Raw genomic sequence first — 18,706 nt, 5'->3', positions numbered from 1 at the left:
CACAGGGAGAATGTGTGAACTCCACATGGACAGTCACCCAAGGGTCCAATCAAATCCAAGTCCCTGATGCTGTGAGGCAGCAGGGTTAAGCACTGAGCCATTGTGTGACCCTAAGGTGAGGAAGGCGATAGGTAAGATAGTGAGTTGTGAAGGAAATGGAAAAGAGCCTACAGAGGGATGTGGACAGGTTGACGGAGTGGGGAAAGATCTGGCAAATGGTATTCAATGTGGGAAATTATAAAATTTTCCATTTTGGTAGAAAGAAAATAAAGCAGCATATAATCTAAATGCTGAGAGCTCTGAGATGCAGAGTGATCTGGGTGGCTGAGTGTATGAATCAAAGGAAGTGAATGTACTGGTAAAACAAGTAAATGGGAAAGCAAATCAAATGTTATATTTTATGATGTGGGGAACTGAATGCGTAGGGAGGTTATGCTTCAGTTGCACAGGGTGTTGATGAGATCACAGAGTCATGCAGCAAGGGAACAGACCCTTCAGTCCAACAATTCCATGCCGAATATAATCCCAAACTGAACTAGTCCTACCTGCCTGCTCCTGGCCCATATCCCTCCAAACCTTTCCTATTTGTGGACTAATCTGGAGTAATGTGTACAGTACTAGACACCTCACTTATGGAAGGATGTTAATGCAATGAAAGCAGCTCAGAGGGGTAGAATGACTTGAATGAGCAAACTGCCTTATGAGGAAAGGACAGACAGGCTAGGATTATACACTGTGGAGTTTGGAGGTGTCAGAAATGACTGAACTAAAACAAATCCTGAGGGGACTTGACCAGATGGGTGTGGAAAGGATTTTCCTCTTCTGGGAAAATTAGAGCCGGGGGGGATCATTCTTTAAAAATAAGGGGTCTCCATTTGAAACAGAGATGAGAAAACATTTTCACTCTCAGAGGGTTCAGTGTTTTTGGAATTCTATTCCTCAACAGGCAGTGAATGCAGGACCATTCAATATTTTGAAGGTAGATAGATAGATTTGGGATGACCAATGGTGGAGGAAGATTATTGGGGGAGATGCAGGAAGGTAGAGTTGAGATTGATATCAGATCAGCCACGAATAGGAGACAGATCTGATGGGCCGAGTGGCTGACTCTTATTCATGTGCATGTATGAACACCTTTCAAGTCCATGTGCACTGTAATAACATCACCTGCCCCAACCCCATCAAGGCTGTCCATTACCTAGGCAGAGAATGACAGCATGTTATTAGGACACTGTTTTCCCGAGAAGAGATCCAAGATTATAGGACATGAGCCCAGTTGGGAGGAAGAAATCCAGGATCGGAATACGTTTCCAAGAATTAAATAAAAGACATACACACACACAGAGGCATGCAGTTTTACCATTTGCCTTATTTCTCAATTAGATCTCCAGCAACTATCTGATTCCTGTCAATGGACAGAACAGCAAAGGAGGGGTTCACAGAGGAGGGAGGGGTGGCCTCGAAACTCATCTACAAACAGGGGGATTGTGTGAACCTCCGGCTGCCCTGATTGTGAGAGACATAGAGAGGTAGCGAGGGATGAGAAGGAGAGGCAAGCATCGGGGAGGGTCTGGTTGCTGTGAAATATAAAATCAGGGTTCACATACTGCGACTGGGGGGGTAAGAAAGGGAGGGGCCTGTAATCGCTGGGCTGACGAGAAAGGGTGGGATTCGGGAATGGGCAAAAAGGTCTTGCTGGGCCATCAGTAAGTGTAGTTTTCAGTGTAAAGTGAGTAGTTAGCTGCTATATTGGTATCGCCTGATGGAGAATATTCGCCTTTACAAGCCAGGCTGTTAATCTGTGTGAAAAAAAGACGGAAAATAAATCATCAATCTCCATTTAGACACGCTCCCTTACAGTATACAGATCCATTAGTTACGAAAACAAACAAGGGAGCTTGTGTCTCAAAGGACAGTCCTTACCTCATAAACAGGTCAACAGGGTATGTCTGCCTGTCAAATGTTTATTTTACTCAATGTGTAATTAGATTAGACTAGATTCCCTACAATGTCGAAACAGGCCCTTTGGCCCAACAAGTCCACACTGCCCCTTGGAGCATCCCACTCAGACCCATCCCCCTATAACCCACACACCACCTGAACACTACGGGCAATTTAGCATGGCCAATCCACCTAGACTGTACATCTTTGGACTGTGGGAGGAAACTGGAGCACCCGGAGGACACCCATGCAGTCGCGGGGAGAATGTGCAAACTCTGCACAGACAGTTACCTGAGGCTGGAATCGAACCCAGGTCCCTGGTGCTGCGAGGCTGCAGTGCTAAACACTGAGCCAGTGTGCCACCTAAATGCTCCCGACTGAAACTCATGAGGTGTTTATATGACCCAAGACAGGGCAGAAATCAGAGTGCACTGTTGAAGGGTCTGCAGTTCTAAAGGAGTGCCACATTGATGTTCCACTCATTAAAATTGGACTGTCTTTTTCCCAGAATCTTGCTTTGTACAAGAATAGCAACACAGGTTCACTCTTTCACAGCACCTGGTGGATAGCTTGAGCGATGCCAAACACTTTATCTCCCTCTCCCCATTGGCACACCTCCCACCGCACCCCCTTCCACATCCCTTCTCATCCAGCCCTCATCTTCCCACACCCTTCACCCACCTTGGCTCTCTTGGCATAGGCATCTTGTGCCAGCTCTGCATTGTCCTCTTTGCCAGACCAGGCAATGAGGGCCGAAGCCTGCAGGGCCCGGCCAAAGGAAAAGCTCAGCTTCCATGGTTTCCACAGGGGACACAGGTTAATGGCGTTGAGGTTGACAGAGGCCTCCTCCTCACTCTGACCCCCGGACAGGAAACAGATACCTGAGAGAGAGAGACAGACAGACATGGGAAGGAAGTGTGAGAGAGAGAGATGGATCACTGATTTGTCGAACCGGGCCCAGTATTTATAAGGAGACTTTGAGAATGTGAGATATGGAGAGAGACAGACAGATGGGAGAAGAGGAAAACAGGAGTAAAGATAGAGGGGGAAAAGAGAGAGAGAGAGAGAGAGACTGACAGAGAGAGAGAGAGACAGAGAGAAAGGGACAAAGGAAAGGGTAGGGAAGGAGATGAAGATGGGGAGAAGGAAAGGATGAAGAGGAGGAAGAATGACATTTTAAGGGAAACATGGTAGGAGAGAGAAAGATGGGGAGGGGGACAGAGAGAAAGACGGGGAGTGGGGGGGGGGGAAGAGAAAAGGATGGGAAGGGAAGAGAGATGGAAAGACAGAAAAAGTTGGAGCAGTGGGAAAGAGATGAAAAGATGGGCAAGGGAAGGCAGAGGACCCAAAAAGAGAGAGAACGACAGACAGACCAATCGATGTCTCTCAAAGGGAGAGGAAACTGTAATCAGCAAGACACTTAGGCAGAGGGAAATAGAGGTGCAAAAGTTGACAGAGATACTGAATACAAGAGAGAAACACAGGAGAGAATGTAAAAAATGGAGAGACTGAGAAAGTCCAAGATATTGAGATAAACAGATGAACAGACATGAAAGAGAAAGAAAGAGAGGGTGCAACGAAGAAACAGAATGTGGGAGAGATAAAGGGAGAGAGCGAGACAGACAGTGAGAAAGAGAGGAATGGACAGTTTCCTTACCTGGCACAGCTGCAGGGACAGTGCGACGCAAAGCAGTGACAGTTGCCATGCCAACTTCTTCCGGACTGAACTTCCTGGTGCAGCAGTGTCCAGCAGTCACCATGTTGGGTTTAAGCAGAGTCCCCTCCAGGTAGACATGGTGATCAATAAGGGCCTTATAACAGGCAGCGAGGACCTGTGGAGGAGGTCAGAGAGAGAACGCAGGCCAGTCAGCATGCGACACGGAGTGAAGCACAGACCGGCCAGCGCGGGACACGGAGCAAAAACTCAACTCGGTCAGTTTCCCCCTCATCCCATCTCGTCGCAATAGCAGAATCCCCCCTCCTCGCCCTCCAGCCAAATCAGAAAGGTCCCCCCCACCCCTGATCCAGCCACTCACCTTTTCAGTCACGTACTGGCACCGCTGGAGGTCATGGCTGCCGTCAGTCAGGATCTCCGGCTCCACGATAGGCACTAGGCCTTGCTGCGGACAAGCAGAAAGCGGGTGACTCCTGTCCACCTCAACAACAATAACTCACATTCCTGCAGCTCACCTCACACAGGAAACCACCCCATGGGCTTTCACAAGGAGACCCACGTCAATTTCAGATTCAACAACACCCCCCTGAACACTTGTAAATCAAAAGCTTTCATTCCACACAATGAGCAACATTTTCTTTCAGGGTTTTCTTTTAAGCAAACCCTGAGCTTAACTTTCCCCTGTTGTTGTGGAGGGATTTGAAATCACACTATGAGGATGGCACAAGGGGGTGCAGTGGGATAAGAGAGTGAACAAAAAATTTGGAAGACAGAAGGTAAAATAAAAGCGGGGAAGTCAACTTTAGCAGGAGGCGTAGATCAGCTGCACATTAAATAAGATGAACAGTTGCCCTGAGATAACAAAGTTTAGAGCTGAATGAACACAGCAGGCCAAGCAGCATCAGGAGGGCAGGAAGGCTGACGCTTTGAGCCTAGAACCTTCTTCAGAAAAACCATTTTCTGAAGAAGGGTCTAGGCCTGAAACATCAGCATTCCTGCCCTCCTGATGCTGCTTGGCCTGCTGTGTTCATTCAGCTCTAAACTTTGTTATCTCAGATTCTCCAGCATCTGCTGTTCCCCACTATTCCTAAAGTGGCCTAACCAATGTCCTGTACAGCTGCATCAGGGCCTCCCTACTCCTACGCTCAATGCACTGACCAATAAGGGCAAGCATACCAAACACCTTCTTTATATACTATAAACCAGCAACTCCACTTTCAAGGAACTATGCATCTGTACTCATCTTTACTGGAATGGGGGGCAAGTCTGCAGAATGCCATGGTATAATAATACCTTTGTACGAGAAACACAAAAACGAAGGGCCAGGAACTGGTTAAGAGGGTGAACAAAATGTTTGCCTTTATTGTATGCAAGATGGAATATAAAAGCAGAGGGAGGTATTGCGACAGCTGCCATTAATGCTAAAGAATACAGGGGAGGAATTAAGTACCTTGCCATCACTAAAGGGGTTGCATAAGACAAATTGCAAAAGGTGGATCAGTCCCCTGCTCCTGACACTTTACATCCTAGGATCTTGAGAGGGACCCAGATCTGGGTCGCCAGACAATTACTGGGGTCTCTGGATTAATAGCTGAGTGATTGGAATGAGGTCAGCGAGCTGGGTCTCACAGAATGAGTTCCCTGATTGGGGCTGTTAAGCTGGTCCAATCAGGGAACCTTGGCTGACATAAAGAGGTTTGTGTCTCAGGAATACTGACACTCTGATACCTAGAAAGTAGAGGGCATAGGTTTAAGATTGAGAGGGGAAAGATTTAAAAGGGACCCTTGGGGCAACATTTTCACGCTGAGAAGGATGCCTGTATGGAATGAGCTGCCAGCGGAGGTGGTCGAGGCTGGTACAATTGCAACATTTAAAAGGCATCTGGATGGATATGTGAATAGGAAGGGTTTAAGAGGGATATGGGCCAAATGCTGGTAAGTGGAACTAGATTAATTTAGGACATTGATGAGTTGGAACAAAGGGTCTGTTGCCATGCTGTACAACTCTATGACCTGACTCTGTATCAGGCAGTCTGTTTGTGTAAATAAAGGGTGACTAGGTGATGGGAGACTGGCCTTTGTGGAGTTATTGCAGTGATGTTATCATGAGGCCATCGCCGTCCCACTGTCTCAATGCCAGCTCCAATTAGTTCCACTGCCCTCTGCTCTTTACCACACAGCCCAAAATGTTATTACCTCCCTGCTTCCAACCTTTACCCACTTGATAGCTCCTGCTGACTTTGCCTTTCCTGCCCATTTCAGACCAAAAAAAAAATCATTGTGCCAAAAAAAAACACTTTCCCCTTCATCTCTCATCTTTTGGCTATCATTGCTGATTGTCCACAAAAGCTGTCTTGAGTTCCTTCTGGGAGTTGTTCGTGGTCAAATTTCAGGCCTGTAGCCTGGATTTTAAGCCCATTTGAGATCACAAAACTATTAAGCAAGAGAAAGAGGCCATTCAGCCCACCATGTCTGTACTAGGCCCCATTGTCAATGTGATGGAAGGTGTGTGTTGTTTGGTTGGCAACATCTAGTCCAAGGCCCCCTAAGGGTGCAGGAATGAGGTCAGATTGGAATGTGGTCAGCGAGCTGGGCCTCACAGAATGAGTTCCCTGATTGGGGCTGTTAAGCTGGTCCATTCAGGGAGCTTCGGCTGACATAAAGAGGTTTGTTATGGTTGTTAGATCTCAGCTGGAGGCTTGTATAAGTGCAAAGTCCCAGAGGAAATAAGTCTCTCATTAGAGGGCAAAAGAGCGAGAGAGAGGAAGAGGGGCAGCTGGTGGTGGTTTAACCTGAAGGTCACCACACTTCAGGCAAGATCTCCGTGGTAATCTTGTTGAACCAATGGCATTGGTGTCACTCTGCATCACAGGCCAGCTGTCTGAACTAACCAACCTAACCCTAAGCCTATCTCTGACCTAACCCATCTCCTAATCCCCCCACCCCCTCTAACCCCCAAACCAAAACTCACTGTCACAAGGTCAGACATATGGGCCTCACAGACTATGAGCTCCCTGATTGGACCAGATTAACAGCCCCAATCAGGGAGCAATGGCTGACAGATATAAACAGAGTTGTCAGGGGTTCTGTCCATTCTTAGAGTTGATTCTGAAGGAGCTGGATCAGTGTCAAGGACTCTCTTTGTGTAAATAAACGGTGATGTGGAGACAGGATACAGGCCTCTGTGTAGTTATTTCAAAATTGAACACAGTTTATTTGCTGGTTGGATATGGGTGTCACTGGTTGGCCAGAATTTCTTGTCCATCCCTAATTGCTTTTGAACTGAGTGGCTTGCTAGGCTATTTCAGAGCACAGTTGGGATTCAACCAGATTGCTGTGGGTCTAGAGGCCAGACCGGGTGAGGGTGGAAGATTTGTTTTCTTGAAGTTCAAAATTGAGCTAGATAGATCTCCCCCAACAATGTGAAATTGTTTCCGAATCATCAGTAGATCCTTCGCCCCTATTTTTTTAAAAATTGAATCCGTGGCAGGATTTGAACCTTGATCCCCAGGACATTAACTGAGTTCCTGGATTAATAGTCTGGTGAGCCATCGCCTCCCATGAATTCTGGGTGCTGCATTTTTGGAAAGACGTGAAAGCATTAGAAAGAGAGTGCAGAAGCAATTTACAAGAATGATTCCAGGGATGAGAATCTTCAGCAATGATGGCAGGTCAAAAGAATTCCCTTGTGAGGAGAGCTGATAGAGGTTTCCAAAACCGTGAGCAGGGCTTTAACAGGAAGGAAGCTGTTACCAATGACAAAAGGAACAAGAATGAGAGGAGTAGTAAGAACTGCAGATGCAGGAGTCAGAGATAACAGTGTGGAGCCAGAGGAGCACGGAGCAGAGCCGGAGGAGCACAGCAGGCCAGGCAGCATCAGAGGAGCAGAAAAGTTGATGTTTCAGGTCAGGGCCCTTCTTCAGAAATGAAGAACTGAGGAAGGGTCCTGACCTGAAACGTCAACTTTCCTGTTCCTCTGATGGAGCCTGGCCTGCTGTGTTCCTCCGGCTCCACTCTACATTACTGTGTTGTCTCATGAGAGGTTTTTTGGGGGGTCGGGGTGCAGTGAGGGGCAGTGCAGATTTTAAAGTGATATGCACACGAAGCAAGGGTGATGTGAAAAAAATCTCTATTTCACCCAACGAGTGGTTAGGATGGAATGTACTGCCTGGAAACGCAGTGGAGGCAGATTCAATTTTTGCATTCCATAGGATGCTTAGTTACTTGGAAATAGTGTGTGAAGGCGTGGGGAAAAGACAGGAGATTGGCACAAGGGTGATGATGCTTGTTTGAACAGTTGGTGAACTGAAAAGAATCAGTCATACAGTACGAAAACAGGCCCTTCAGCCCAACTTGCCCTCGTTGACCAGGATCCCCAAACTGAACTAGTCCCATTTGACCCATTTCCCTCTCAATCCTTCCTATTTATATACCTGCCCAAGTGCCTTTTAAATATTGTAATATTACCAGCGTCCGTTGCCTCATCTCAGATCTTTCTATACACGCACCACCGTCTGCATGAAATAGTTACGCCTTAGGTTCCCTCTCTTTCCCCTCTCACCTTAAGCTTATGGCCTCCAGTTTTGGACTACACCACCCAAGGGAAAAGAGCTTGGCCATTCACCTTATCCAAGCCCCTCATGATTTTACAAACCTCTCTCAGTTCACCGCTCAGTCTCTGACACTTTAGGAGAAAAATATCCCCACCTATCCAGCCTCTCCCTATAGCTCATACACTCCGGTCCCTGTTAACTTCCTTGTAAACCTTTTCTGGACCCTTTCCAGTTCAATAATATCCATCCTATAGCAGGGAGATCAGAATTGAACACAGTATCCCAAAAGCAGCCTAACCAATGTCCTGTGAAGCTCTCCCCAACTCCTATACTCAATGCATTGACCAATAAAGGCAAGCATATCAGACACAACAAAAACAAAGTTGCTGGAAAAACTCAACAGGTCTGGCAGCATCTGTGGAGGAGAAAACAGGGTTAACATTTCGGGTCCAGTGACCCTTCCTCAGAACTGATGGTGGCTGGGAAAACGTCAGTTTCTATGCAGAAAATAGGGAGGTGGGTGGGGTAGGGAGCAAACAATAGGAGAGAGCCCAAGGAGAGAGAAAGACAGTTGCACAGACAAAGGAGTTGCTAATGATCAGGCTGGGAGGGTGAATAGTTGTTAATGGGGACTGTTAGTGACGAAGGAACTTTTTGTTCCTGATTTAAAGCATCCGCAGTTCTTTTGGTTTTTATTAAGCATATCAAACAGCTTCTTCATGACCCTATCTACCTGCAACTCCACTTTCAAGGAACTACAAACCTGTACTCCAGGTCTCTTTGTTTGGCAACACTCCCCAGGAACCTAACATTAACTGTGTAAGTCCTGCCCTGGTTTTCTTGACCAAAATGCAACACCTCGTATTTATCCGAATTAAAGTCCATCTGCCACTCCTTGGCCCATTGCCCAGTTCATCAAGATCCAGTGGTACTGTTACATAACTGTCTTCTCAACAGCTTCCACCCATACCATGGCATTCCTGTAACACGCAGGAGATGGGGAATGGGAATGGATGGTGGGTGTGCACCTACACACGTGACAGCCCCCCCCCCCCCCCCACCCCTTGCCGGCACCCACAGCGTCTGGCACAGCCTCCATTCCCAAAGCAGGAGGATTAGATAGGATGGACAGTGACAGCTGGCGCAACATCGAGGGCCAAAGGGCCTGTTCTGCGCTGTATTCTTCTATGTTCTAAAGTATGTGTCTGGTACCTGCTGGCAGATGCTGGCATACCGGGCCAGGACCCAGGCGTTCTCCTCGATGGCCAGAGTCGATGGGGCCTGGTCGGTGATCCGCAGCACGCTCCGCCATTTGGCAAACTCAGCACCATCCTTCTTATACTGGGCACAGCGCTCAGAGAGACCATCCAAACCTGTCCAGGAGAAGGGGAGGGGGGGCACAGAGAGTGTCATCAGGGGGACGATAGCGGCACAGCTGGGAGATCAAGGGGCAGAGCTTAGTTGAGTGTTGGGGGGGGACAGGAAGGGAAGGTGGGGCCTTAGCGTGTGGGGTTGAGGAGGTTCGGTGGGGCGAGCGTGTGGGGTTGAGGAGGTTCGGTGGGGCCTTAGCGTGTGGGGTTGAGGAGGTTCGGTGGGGCGAGCGTGTGGGGTTGAGGAGGTTCGGGCAGGGGAGGCGGAAGTGTGTGGGGTTGAGGAGATTCGGGGCGTATGTATCCAGTGACAGTACCATATTGCGATGGGGTCTGTGAGCTGTAGGTGAATTGTATCCCCCTCCACACCCCCACCTCCGAGTTCCACACTCACCCTGTGTTACCGTCTCTCCGTCTGTGCCAGCCAGGGGCACTACCCCCTTGTCAACCTGTAAACAGGAGGAGAGTGGGTTCAAGTCAGTCACACCGGAGCGAGTAACCGATGGTATCCATCGGAAGGTCTATTTCGCGGTCCGTAGACTCAGCGCAGCGGGGTGCAGTCCCAGCCTTGCAACCCTGTCTGCTCACCCCTCCAGGCGTGTGACCACACACACATACTCACTCACGCCCCCGCCCTCTCGCCCTCCCTCTCCCTCTCGCCCTCGTATGCACCCCCCCCGCACTCCCTCTCACGCGCACTCGCCTCCTCTCCCCCCTCGCCCACGCACACTCCCCCCTCTCCTGTGCACGCACCCACTCCCGTACTCTCCCTCTCACGCGCGCACGCCTCGTCCCCGCGTGCTCACCCCCCTTTTTGCACTCCCTCCCGTGCACATGACCCCTGCGCATACACCTCCTCTTCCGCGCACACATTCCCTCTCGCGCTCCCTCACATGTGCACACGCACCGCCCCTGCTCACACACACACACACACACACAGACACAGTCTACCCTCCCTCAGTGCTGTTGGAGTGTAATCGTTTTTGCCCAGACTGTCCCCACCCCGACCAATTGCAACAGTGGCTGGGACTCTCACGGAACTTGCCGAACTGGGAGAACTTGCCCAGCGAGCCGAGGCAGCTCAGCAGGTAACAACATAGAGACAGACATACTGTCAGTAAAGATAATAAAATGTGAGGCTGGATGAACACAGCAGGCTAAGCAGCATCTCAGGAGCACAAAAGCTGACGTTTCGGGCCTAGACCCTTCATCTCCCTCTCGCCCTCGTATGCACCCCCCCCGCACTCCCTCTCACGCGCAGAAGGGTCTAGGCCCGAAACGTCAGCTTTTGTGCTCCTGAGATGCTGCTTGGCCTGCTGTGTTCATCCAGCCTCACATTTTATTATCTTGGAATTCTCCAGCATCTGCAGTTCCCATTATCTCTGATACTGTCAGTAAATCTCTCTTCCAGCCCTGTCCCCTGTAAATTACATCATAAAATCCAAAATTCAAAGAACAGGATTCGCACAATTAAGCCAACTCACATATACCGTTAAATGATGATGAAAAAGGAAAATTGCAGATGCTGCAAATCAGAAACAAAAATGCAGGTCTGTAGAAAGGTCACTGGACCCCTGTAACATTAACTCTGCTTTCTCTCTGCACGTGATGCCAGATCTGCTGAGTTTCTCCAGCAATTTCCATGTTTTTGTTTGTGAAGATGATGGCTCATTTTGACTATCGAGAGTGGTGCTGGGAGATTTGTAAGCTCCATCACTCTTATTTGACCGCAGAGGCAAAGATGGAGGAGAGAGATTTTGACAATTTGCCTTGAGGAGCACCAATAGATAACACTAGTGCAGTTCTCTCTGAAGGGTTGTACTGCAAGTAGCAGCTAATCTGTGCACAGCAAGATTCCAGGAACAGTGATGTACAAGCAACCCACATCAACTTTTTTTTTTAATGAGTGACCAATAATGCATGGAATACTGAACCTCCAACAGGGCGGCCCTCCCTCAGCCCTGACCCTCCGACAGTGCCCACTCCCTCAGCGATGACCCTCCAACAGCCCAGTAAAGATGTGTGACTCATGGGTCAGAGAACGACTGACCGAGTTGATGTCTGGATGGAAGCTGAGAGATGTGTGCTCACCTTAATCCCCACAGCGATGCCCTTGTCTTTGACGAGTTGCGGAAATGGCGTGCCATCATCGGTTTTCTGGTACAGCGTCTCGTGGAAGAATATGATTCCCCCAATGCAGTCGCTGATGTCGCTGTTTGCGGTGAACAGAACCTGCCGGAAAAACCGACGATTCTCTTCTGTGTTCTCCACGTTGATATTCTTCAGACGTTTGCCCATGGTGCCTGGGGGCAGAGCAGAACATGGGGTCATGGGGGCCGATGATCGGGGTGGGGGGGGGGGGGGTGATGCCGGCGTGGTGATGGAAAGGACCCACCTTCTCCATCCCCAGTGCTGTTTCTCACCCTTCTTCCGGTCTGCATCATCATCTTCGGTGGCCAAACTCCTATATCTTAAGGCTTGCTTCACAGGTAATCTCGAATACGAGCTTCTAACTCATTAGAACAGACTTAGGCCAGTTGGCAACATACAGAATGGGAGCAGGAGTAGGCCACCTGGCCTCTTGAGCTTGCTCTAACATTCAATAAGATCATGGCTGACCTTTGTCATGGGCTCCGCTCCAGTTTCCCAACAACCGACCATAACCCTCAATTTCTTTATTGTTCAAAAATGTATCTATCTTTGCCTTAAAAACATTCAATGTGGTAGCCTCAGCTGCTTCACTGGGCAGGGAATTCCATTCATTCACAACCCTTTGGGTGATGATGTTCCTCATCAATTGAGTCCTAAATCTGGTCCCTCTTATTCTGTGGCTCTGCCCCCTTGTTCTGATTTTACCCACCAGTGGAAACAATCTCCCTGCTTTTAGCTTAGCCATTCCCTTCGTAATTTGAAATGATCCTTCTAAAATCATCCGCATTCTTGTAAGTTCACATGAGTATAAGTTCTGTCAATGAACAACATCGTGGCTGAAAAAACTGAAGCTTGAATTTCACTCTCCCTCCTGCATCACCCAACAGGTCGTTCTCCGACCTTGAATCAACCTCTGATCCGTGGAATCAAAGCATGAACGCCTGACAGATAAATTCTCCTCACCCTTGTCTCAAATCTCGAGATGGTTTGTCAAGGCTGAGGTAGTCAGATTTTCAAGTCAGTCATGAGTCACAAGTCGCAAAGGGGCAGAAAAGAAAGGTTAAGGATTATCAGATCAACTACAATTTTGTTACATGGCAGATGTACTCAATGGGCTGAATGGCCTACTTCTTGTCAGGGCGCGTCTCTGTCGCCCCCTCCAGCCCATACGCCCCCTCCCCCGTCTCTGTCGCCCCCTCCAGCCCATACGCCCCCTCCCCCGTCTCTGTCGCCCCCTCCAGCCCATACGCCCCCTCCCCTGTCTCTGTCGCCCCCTCCAGCCCATACGCCCCCTCCCCCGTCTCTGTCCCCTGCTCCAAATCCCACAGTCTTCCCTATTTTTGTAACCTCACTCTTCCCTAACTTGGGATCCACTCTGTGTCACTCAGGAAGACAGTCCCAGGATGGAACTGTTTCAATTCAGCGATGTCTGATTCCTGGCGGAACACCATAGCTGGCCAACCATGGAGTTCCTCACACACAATCTGCTTCCCCAACTAATTTAGACTTCCAGAAAACTCACCAACAGATTCATCGGCTGCAAGGATTCCCTTTCCTGGAGCAACGATCCTCTGAGCAACATTAGCGAGTTCCTCCTTCTGTTCCGGTGTCAGGGAAACAAACTGGTGGGTCATGGTGAAAGCTGGAACGTAGAGGGGCATGGGCAGAAACACACAGAGAATATCAGTAAAACAAGATCCAGGTTTCTTTCAGGATGTAAATGGATGCACTGCTCAGGACGTTTGGTTTGGAAAACCCAATGGGCCCAATTGACTGGGGTTCAGCATCCAACCCTTAATATTGGCCATAAATCAGACAGGAACACTGCAGCACTGACGGAGTGCCGCACTGTTGGAGGGTCAGTGCTAAGTAAGCTTCGCATTGTTGGACAGTCAGTGCTGAGGGAGTGCCACACTGCAGGAGGGTCAGCGCTGAGGGAGCGTCGCATTGAGCTGTGTGTTTAACTGTAGACCACATGAATTGGAAATTATCATTGGTTCCCTACCTCTCTTCAGGCAAACAATTGCTTGGCTTTCTGCCTACACTCTGTTGCTGACACAATGGTGACTAAGGCTTTTGAGTCTTGGGTAAGAGCCGATTAGATGCTGGTGTTAGCGAGGCATCTCAGACCGGAATTTCAAACCACTTGTCCTGTGGGGTCAGGCAGAGAGGTGTAGGTGGGATGCAAACCGGGAACTTCGCTGTCACAGAATGAGTCTCTGAAGCAAGCAGCAAATTTCACAAAGTGGGATGGGATCAGTGAGCAAGAGAGTTGTGAAAAGTGTGGCTTTGGGGTGTGCATTGTGGGCAAAAACACTTCTCTCTGAAATAATAAAACCTGATTATTTCCCTGAGGCATTTTCTGAACACCAGGAGAGAATGTTGCAAAACAAGGGAGAAGCTCAAGCTGTCAGGGAAAATGAATCATTAGCCATGTCGAACAACATCTGATTACAAAAGAATCTGAAACAATAAGTAAGGAATCTCCCCACAGCGACATCCTTCTTTACCAGTGGGCCAGATACTTGCTTTGCAGAGTGGCTCATTGTTGACCAAAATACAGCAGGAGGTATAGAGTATGGGATGGCAGGTAACTTAGTGGTTAGCTCTGCTGCCTCATAACACCAGGTTCAATTCCATCCTTAAGTAACCGTCTGTGTGGAGTTTACACATCCTCCCTGTGTCTGTGTGAGTCCCGTCTGGGTACTCTGGGTTTCCTCCCACAGTCAAAGATGATGTGCGGGTTAAGGTAGGATTGACCATGGTAAATGTGGGAACCAGATGGTATGCTCTTCAGTGGGTTGGTGCAGACTCAATGGGCCAAATGACCTCTTTCTTTAATTGTAGAGATTGAATCGAAAGACCACAGAACATGCTGAAACACAGCAGCTCTGCCACCATCGAAGCTAATGGTTTGAGTCCAATAAGACTCTTCTTCAGACTCTCTTTTGGAAGGTCTGTACTGCACTGTTGGAGGGTCAGTTCAAAGTCCCATCTGTGATTGCAGGCAGATTGTAAATATTTTTTTAAATTCACGCACAGGGTGACAGTGTCACTGGCCAGACCAGCATTTAATTGCCCATCCCCGATTACCAGGGTCAACCACATTGCTGTGGGTCTGAAGTCCCAAATAGGCCTGATCAAGGATGGTAGTTTCCTTCCCTAAAAGACAGTACTGAAGCTGATAAAAAGCTGACATTTCAGACCTGGACCCTTCTTCAGAAATTCAAAACATCGGCCTTCCTGCTCCTATGATGCTGCTTGGCCTGCTGTGTTCATCCAGCTCTACACCTTGTTATCTCAGATTCTCCAGCATTGGCAGTTCCTACTATATCTAATGAAGCAGATTTTTTTTTCCCCCAACAATTGGTCACATTAGACTCTTAATTCCAGATTTTAATTGGATTCAAATTCCACCAATGGGATTCAAACTCAGGTCCCCAGAACATGACCTGCGTTTCTGGATTAACAGCCCAGCAATATTACCACGAAGCCATCATCTCCCCTTAAGGCCAGTGTTTCAAAGAGGACAGGGGCGTATCTCCCTGTGATTCCTGGAGCCATTACTTCTCCCTCAGTCGAATACACCTAACTAACAATCAACAGATGATCTGGTCCTTGTAATCTACGTCCCCTAGCTGGGCAGGCAGATTGTGAGTGTCAGTCTGGAAGTCTAACAGGGCAGGGGTAACTACAAATGTTTGGAGAGTCTAATTATTAATTTGACTGCCTCCACCCCACCCCAGCAGGCTCAATGAGCTGATGTACATTGCAAAACAGTGACCAGTCAGGACCCACTGGGGTTTGTTGGACTTTGGATGGAAATCGTGTCCCTCTCCCATCCTCCCTGTTCCCTTGTACAGGGGGAAGGGGAATTGGCATCTGCAGTTGCTTCTTTAGCTAAGTCTAACTGATAAATCTCAATAGACGTTTGTTCGCCTGTTTACCCCCAACACACACACACACACACACACACACACACAAATACAGGCTGTTCGAAGGTAAATCATACATTGGAGTGCAGCTGGAGGATGCAGGATAGCCTCAAACTGAAAGGGCACTTCCAGTTGCTGTGCAACAGAGCACAGGAGATGAATGGCCTCCCACTATTCCTATGTAGCAGGCTCCAGTGGGCCAGGCAGTCCATTTCTGTTTCTTCTGATTCTTGGTACATTGACCCCTTTTAAGATAGGAATGCAGTCAGGTGGGAAAGACACTGGGTCATTCTGTGCAGAAAGCACAGTTTCCTTAGATGTTTTTCTTTCACAACCGCAAACATGTTTGTAAAAATTCTTTTCGTCTTGGCAGCAAGATGGGGAATTTGAGATTGTGTCTCATTAGGGGCAAGAAATCCACACTGTCACACAAGATTCTCAAGTTTGATACACTCTTCTGTAAAGTCAGAAAGCACAGATAACAATGTCTATATATTCCTGCACTTCCCTTTATTAGGTTCCTCCTCGAGTTTTACAGGCACCGATGTGCTTCTGAAATCACGTTGTTGTTGTAGTAAAATAGGAGAATTTGCACATTCACTTGCATTTACAGTGATCTGATCATTTGTCAGTTCCTTACAGTGATATTGGTTATGGGATTAATACTGGCCACAGCATAGAGTGAAGAACACCACTGCCCACCACCCCATCACCTTGCCACCGTCCCAAATCACCCACTTTGAGGGCACAATTTGTCTGTTACACTCACCAAAGAGGGCAAAGTGTTAAACAACTCGTTTGAAACACTGACCCTCTGATACTGCCATACTTCCTTGGCACTGACCGTCCTTCAGGGCAGTACTCCCTCAATACTGACCACCTGAGAGTGAGGCACCCTCTCAGTACTGACTGTGAAAGTGTGGGTGCTCCCTCAATGCTGACCCTCTGGCACAGCAGTATTCCTTCAATACTGACCCTCGGACAGTGCCAGCTCTCCTTCAGTACTGACCCTTCCATAGGGCAGTATTCCCTTAGCACTGACCCTCTGGTAGTGCGGCGGAGCACAGTGCACTCAGTCACTCACCTCTGGGTGCTAATCTCTCCCACTGTGGCTCGTTGACAGTCCTGGCTCAGTGCCTGCGAGAGAGACAATTGTGTCGAGGCAGACTTAAACAGCAACTGCTTGAGTGTACCTTGAGCGAGCGGGTTAACTTTTAACGTGAGAGACACGGCACAAAGCCAGAGGTAGGCGGTGAGCGCAGGGCTCGCCTCCCATTGGCCAAGCCGGCAGCAAACTTTCAACCAATGGGAGAGCAGCGAGTCTGCAACAAACTTTGGTGTGTTTCAAACAAAGAGTCAACGCCCAGGCCATTGAGCAACTTCTGAACGGCAGAGTGCATTTTACTGGGTTCATTCAGAAATAAAGTAAGTTCTCTCGATGTTTAAGTGCCTCCTCATTGCTGAGAAACGATTTATTAACCTGGGCCCTGTTTTCAAGCCGTTTCTTCCTTTGATCGCCCAGTCCAAATAGTGTAAATCCAGTTGGGCCTTTTAGTGCAGGCTAATCGATTTTTTTTTCAAATACAAAAGTGGCCCTTCGATCCATCTATCGTGCACTACCTAAAATATTCTTATGGCCTACACTGGACCCACATCCACACCAGACCCGTAGCCTTGCTATTACACCTTAATTTCTAATCCACGTATTTTTAAAGGTTGTGAGGCAGAGTTGCATCATCTTTGACTTTTTTTCACTCCAGATATTTATGTTCCTCCCCAAGCTCAGTGAGTTTCCACATCCAGTCATAAATAGGGTTAAGTACAGTGGTCAAACAAGTGCTGATTAGATTTCTGTCGCAGTGTTTCATTCCACAGCCCCCCTTGCCTCCCCAAAACCTGTCCACCTTCAACAAGGCACAAACCAGGAATGTGATGGAACACTGCCCACTTGCCTGGATGGATGCAGGTCCAACAACACTCAAGAAGATTGACACCATCCAGGGCAAAAGCTCCCGCTTGATTGGCATCGCATCCATCATTCTCTGGTCACCCTGCTCTAGGAAGGATGTTATTAAACTGGAATGGGTGCAAAAAAAGATTTACAAGAATGTTAACTGACACTGGGGAGTTCGAGTTTTAAGGAGATGCTGGGACTGTTTTTGAGGGGTGACCTTAAAAAGGTTTATAAAATCAAAGATGATCCAACTCTATCTCATAACCTTTAAAAAGTACCTGGATGAGAAATTAAAGTGTAATAATTCAAGGCTATGGGTCTAAGTGTGGTTAAGTGGGTCCAGTATAGGTCATAAGATTGTTGCAGGTAGTACACGATGGATGGGTCAAAGGGCCACTTCTGTATTTGAAAAATCGATTATTCTGCACTTAAAGGTCCAACTGGGTTTACACTATTTGGGCTGGGCATTTGAAGGAAGAAACAGCTTGTAAACAAGGCCCTGGTTAATAAAATCATGAGGGGCATGGGTAGGGTGAATAGTCAAGGTCTTTTCTCCAGTGGAGGGGAGTCCAAAACTAGACGGGCATAGGTTTAAGGGGAGGGCAGAACGATTTAAAAGGGATGTGAGTAGCAACTATTTTCACACAGAGTGTGGTGTATATATGAAATGAACTGCCAGAGGAAGTGATAGAGGCCGGTGCAATTACAACATTTGTACGAAATTTGGGCAGGTACAAGAAAAGGGAAGGTTTAGAGATATCTGGGCCAAATGCGGGCAAATGGGTCTAGTTCACTTCAGGAAAACCTTGTTGGGCAGGAGTGTCTGTTCCCACTCAATTCACTCCCACCACCACCGACACTCATCAGCAGTGTGTACCATCTACAAGATGCAGAATGCAGTCAAGATCCTGTGACAGCATATTCCTAACTCTCAATAACTTCCATCTAGAAGGACAAGGGCACCCCCCTGAAATCCTCCCCCACTCTCCAAGCCACACACCATCCTGACTTGGAAATTCATTGGCGTACCTTCAGTGTCACTGGGTCAAAATCCTGGCGCACCCTTCCTCACCGTACTGGGGTGCATTCCTATATTCCAAGGACCACCACATTTCAAGAAGGAAGCT

The 18,706-nt window shown here is 48.2% G+C and overlaps 1 protein-coding gene across 2 annotated transcripts; it reads right to left on the bottom strand.

Annotated features, from left to right (window-relative positions):
• Positions 1-1,341: 1,341 nt before the first annotated feature.
• On the bottom strand, positions 1,342-16,844 carry LOC125448601 (fructose-bisphosphate aldolase B-like). 2 transcript variants are annotated; one of them, XM_048523994.2, is made up of 9 exons: positions 16,710-16,844; positions 13,213-13,332; positions 11,631-11,842; positions 9,934-9,988; positions 9,382-9,542; positions 3,978-4,061; positions 3,599-3,773; positions 2,623-2,822; positions 1,342-1,799 (listed from the first exon to the last, which is right to left on the bottom strand). In XM_048523994.2, exons 2-9 carry the CDS (start codon positions 13,322-13,324, stop codon positions 1,704-1,706), a joined length of 1,095 nt encoding a protein of 364 aa, XP_048379951.1. In that variant the 5' UTR covers positions 13,325-13,332; positions 16,710-16,844; the 3' UTR covers positions 1,342-1,703. The 2 variants fall into 2 exon arrangements, with proteins under 2 accessions (XP_048379951.1, XP_059497290.1); XM_059641307.1 differs by lacking the exon at positions 16,710-16,844 and adding an exon at positions 16,601-16,697.
• Positions 16,845-18,706: the final 1,862 nt, after the last annotated feature.

The sequence above is a fragment of the Stegostoma tigrinum genome, chromosome 41 (assembly GCF_030684315.1).
Source record: "Stegostoma tigrinum isolate sSteTig4 chromosome 41, sSteTig4.hap1, whole genome shotgun sequence".
NCBI lineage: Eukaryota > Metazoa > Chordata > Chondrichthyes > Orectolobiformes > Stegostomatidae > Stegostoma > Stegostoma tigrinum.
The sequence above is the reverse complement of the archived record's forward strand: the minus strand, read 5'-3'. Positions and strand labels throughout refer to the sequence as shown.

Excerpts from the sequence above, each read along its gene's own strand:
- LOC125448601 (XM_048523994.2), bottom strand. The coding sequence starts at position 13,324 with ATGACCCACCAGTTTGTTTCCCTGACACCGGAACAGAAGGAGGAACTC. Across the intron at positions 11,843-13,212 it reads TGCAGCCGATGAATCTGTTG|GCACCATGGGCAAACGTCTG; the intron begins GTGAGTTTTCTG and ends CTCTGCCCCCAG. Across the intron at positions 3,774-3,977 it reads GCCAGTACGTGACTGAAAAG|GTCCTCGCTGCCTGTTATAA; the intron begins GTGAGTGGCTGG and ends CCTCCTCCACAG.